Below are 4,308 nucleotides of genomic sequence, written 5' to 3'. Positions count from 1 at the left end.
GGGCAAGTCACTTAACCCTCATTGCCCCGCAAAAGAAAGAAAGAATAGTGTATTGGAGGGGCAGCTAGGTGGCCCAGCGGCTAAAGCACCTGACCTGAATTCAGGAGGACCTGAATTAAAATCTGGCCTCAGACACTTGACACTAACTGTGTGACCCTGGGCAAGTCACTTAACCCTCATTTCCCCACCAAAAAATAAAAAAATAAAAACAAGTAGTGCATTGGATACTTTCTAACCCAAGGGGCTCATCTTCTGGTGCCATCTCTTTTATAATTTTAGTACTGTCCATGGGGTTTTCTTGGCAAAGATACTAAAGTAGTTTACCGTTTACTTCTCTAGTGGATCACTTTTTGTCAGAATTTTTGGCTATCTGTCCATCTTGAGTAACCCTGCACTGTATAGCTTATCATTTCATTGAGGTACTCAAGCCCATCCACCCCTACAAGGCAATGATGGGGGTAGTGGAGAGGGTCACTACCCAAGCAGAAGAATCTAAGTCTATGAAGGCTAGAACTAGACTACTTCTACATTGGAAAATAGGAGTCTGCACATCACTGTAATGTGAGCAAATGTGACCTCATTGAAATTAAGAACTTGTTTTTTATATTTCCAGTTCCTAGCATATGTTAAGCAATTAAAAGTTTCTCTCTCTCTCTCTCTCCCATAATATGTGCTTAATCAAAGTTTCTTAAATTCAATTTACTTTCTGTACCAGGAGCATGACCCTGTATACTAATTCCCCTCCTTGAGAAGATTTTTCAGAATTCCTTGCTTGAAATGCTAATGCCTCACTTTCTATACTAATTATATGAATGATTATCCATCAATCATCTATTTATCTATCCACATATATGCATACACACCTAAATAAATATAACAATTTAAGTTTTATGAAATGATTATGGGCTTTTTCAGATAAAATCTTTTCTCTTTGGCCATTGAGGCATCTTATTATTACCATGTATGCTTAAATTTTAATATTTTAGCTTCCTCACTGTTTGGTCATAAGAAGATAATGAAATGAGTAGCCAGGTTCCTATAAAATGTCTTATGAAATGCAAAAGTTGGACTTGGGGATGTGGTATACAGTGCAATTAAAATCCAAATCTGAAAGTAAAGTATTAATTTTATGATAATAATACATCCACAAAAGGAAAGAAAATGGGTGGGGAAAAAGGCAAGGGGGTGGGTAGAGGTAGTAGAGAAAGAAATTAGAAAAATCCTACATGAGAGACTATAATTCACTTTGTTTCTCTATATAGATTCCCAACCAACCTATCTACATTCCTTACCAAGTACAATACAGTGCTATCCAAAATATAGAAAAAAAGAAGAAAAAAAAAGGTATGTTGACTGTAGTCTCAATGTAACATGCAAATGATTAAGGGAACTGAATAAAATCTCAACTCCAGAACATAGCAGACTCAGCTTGAGTCCACATAGAGATTCAGCCAGAAATCCCACCACACCCAAAAGTCTGAGCAAGAATTAAAAACAAAACACATACCAAAGAAGTGATATAATTTTAAAAACATGCATCTTTTATTTTTTTCTTTCCCTTCCAGATTCAGAAAGTCCCTCTTTGTCCTCCTAAAGTAAGAAGGCAAACAAGAAGTAAAGATTTATTTTATTTTTTCTTTAAAAAAATGGCAGTGTTCGAGTTTCAAGTACCACCAAGAAAGCAAAAGAAGACTTCCTCACTAAAAGTCTCTATGAGGGTAAATTCAAAGAAGATATATTAACTGTATTGGGATTGGAACTGACCATATTTACATTATAGGCAATCTGTTTTCTTCCATGTTATTTTTCGTTCTGCAAGACCTCCAGGGTGTCTACAGATATCCGGGGGAACATTGGTTAATTCTAAATAATAGTAATAATAGTTCAATGAAAAGTTGTTATAATTAATTTTATTTTTGTTATATGTTAGCTAACACATTGGCAGGGAGGAGGTTAGTATTATCTAAACAAAGTAATCAGAGGATTTCCCACCTCCAAAAAGACTGGCAGTTACTTCTTTATAGTCATTTGGTTTTCTAATCTTTTGAGTCAATTTTCTTCAGCGAAAAATCTTCCTCCCCCTCATCCCATTAATCCCCTGATTGATTGAATTCAAGTTTTGGAAAACTGACCTGTACAAGACATACCTCTTGCCCTTGAGAATCTTATGCTCCATCTTCTCCCTTAGGAGGAAAAACATATTTACAAATTTATCATAGAATAATTAATTCAGATACTTGGGACTATTGGCTATGTTCAGTAGGAGCTCATAAAGGAGGAAGAACAGCATTAACCAGAGTAGTTTACAAAAGATTTTATGAAGGGAATGGGATTGAATATGAACTTTGAAAAATAAGTAGCATTTAGATAGATGAAGAGGTGAGCGAGTACACCGTAGGTAATGTGAGCCCTAGCCCTAAAGGCAGAAACTCCAGAAAACTGGGATAATGGAAATAGGTTATTTTTTCAAAAACTTCTAAAATCTTTTGTTTGCCTAATAAAATGTAAATTCCTTAGCTTTGGCATTTTAGGCCTTCTGCAGTTTTGATTTAACCCCATGTTTCTGGATTTATCCCACATTCTCTTTTACTTATTCTGTGAAGCAGCTAAAAGAGACTCATAATTATTTTCTTTCTTTCTTTCTTTTTTAAATTTAATTTGAAAGAGTAGTTTATCATTGGTACAGTTGAAAATCACAATGCACAAAAGCACAAGAGGTTATTGCCCTGGAGGTTCTCACTTCCCTCCCAATTGGAATTCCAGGGAGAAAACAGTTGAAGAAAACATGCAATCACAAACAATGATCAACTCTAAAAACAAGAGATTTGGTCCAAAAGAACCCAACATAATTAATCCAATGACTGAACAGCTTCCCTGAGTAAGATTAAGATATTGCAAACATAGTGTTTTCATTGGGCTTCCCGTCAGTGAACCAGGGGGGCCTGCTTGAGGGAGATGAGGACCGAGTGCATGCAGGACACATCCTTGGCCTGCTTGCTAGACTTGGGGTTAAAGTCACACAGCCAAGCCACACGTCCCCACTCAGGGCCAGAAGGCTCTTCGACATCATTTACGAAAGCTTTTTCAGCGGCCCTGTTGTTTACTGTTGTTTTTTGTAGCTGTTTGTCTTGCCTTGTATACCATTCTTCCAACTCTTTTATTGCTTTTTCTTTCCATTCTGCTTCTTGCTTCTGAGAATTAGCATAAAGGACTTCCAGATGTTTCATTTGCTCTTCTCTCCATTTACGGATACTCTCTGGTTCTGACTGTAATCGATTCACTTGTGAAATAGCTACATAACTATCAGTTGGACCATTACTCTCCTGGTAGTATTCTCCATTCATCGCTCCATCAATACCATCTGGGCCCCCGGCGGGGCTCCCCTTGCAAGGAGGCGGGCACACAGCCGCTGTCGAGGATGCTGAAGCCCTCGTCGTTCTCAATGCCAACTATCTCGCTCTCCTGCTGGGCTAGGAAGGCCGCGGACGCATCTTCCTGGCTGCTGCCACTAGTGGCCGCTAGCCACTCCGTTACAGGGCCTGAGCTGCGGCTGCGCCAAATGGGTCTATTTCAGCTATGGCGCACAGAGTCAGAGTGGGCGGGCAAGCGGGCAGAGGAGCAGGACGGGGGAAGAGAAAGTAGTCAGGGCCGGAGGTCAGCGGCCACTGTGGTAGTAGTAGTGGTGGGCCGATTCGAAGCTATTTTTAGAGCACATCCTCCTTTTTCTGTCAAGATAATATGCTATCTCCAGTCCCTAGCACCATGTCCGATACACAGTAAGTACTTAATATATGCTTGTTGTTTGTTTTGGTTATTTCCTACCCCAGTTTCTTTGTTCACAAATAGCCTTTCTCCTTATTGAAATTCTGACAAATATCAAATGCTACCAGCCCAAAGTGAGCTCTATCTTCTGAACATTCTCACATCTTTTTTTTTCCCTTTTTTATACTCCTCTTCATTTATTTCAAAAATTCAACTCAATATATATTTATTAGGTACCTACAGTTTGGAAGGCCACAAGTAAAACTTTTTCTCCCCTCCCAGAACTTATGTATACATACCATATTGTTTTATAGCTATGTATGTATGTGTATATATACTCATACACACACACACACATATAAAACAAGATTATAAATGCTATCTGAGCAAGACATGGTACTTGCCTCTGTGTATGTGTGTGTGTGTGTGTGTGTGTGTGTGTGTGTGTGTGTGTGTGTGATGGCTTTTTAACTTTTCCACTCATGATTTTTTTTTTCTTTTTTTTTTAGGGCAATGAGGGTTAAGTGACTTGCCCAGGGTCACACA

The 4,308-nt window shown here is 38.6% G+C and overlaps 1 protein-coding gene across 1 annotated transcript; it reads right to left on the bottom strand.

Annotated features, from left to right (window-relative positions):
- Positions 1 to 2,924: 2,924 nt before the first annotated feature.
- LOC122735867 (clathrin light chain A-like) lies at positions 2,925 to 3,495 on the bottom strand. The gene is made up of 2 exons (XM_043977678.1): positions 3,423 to 3,495; positions 2,925 to 3,361 (listed from the first exon to the last, which is right to left on the bottom strand). Exon 2 carries the CDS (start codon positions 3,342 to 3,344, stop codon positions 2,925 to 2,927), a length of 420 nt encoding a protein of 139 aa, XP_043833613.1. The 5' UTR covers positions 3,345 to 3,361; positions 3,423 to 3,495.
- Between the last annotated feature and the right edge of the window lie 813 nt (positions 3,496 to 4,308).

This window comes from Dromiciops gliroides, chromosome 1 (genome assembly GCF_019393635.1).
Source record: "Dromiciops gliroides isolate mDroGli1 chromosome 1, mDroGli1.pri, whole genome shotgun sequence".
Lineage (NCBI taxonomy): Eukaryota > Metazoa > Chordata > Mammalia > Microbiotheria > Microbiotheriidae > Dromiciops > Dromiciops gliroides.
The sequence above is the reverse complement of the archived record's forward strand: the minus strand, read 5'-3'. Positions and strand labels throughout refer to the sequence as shown.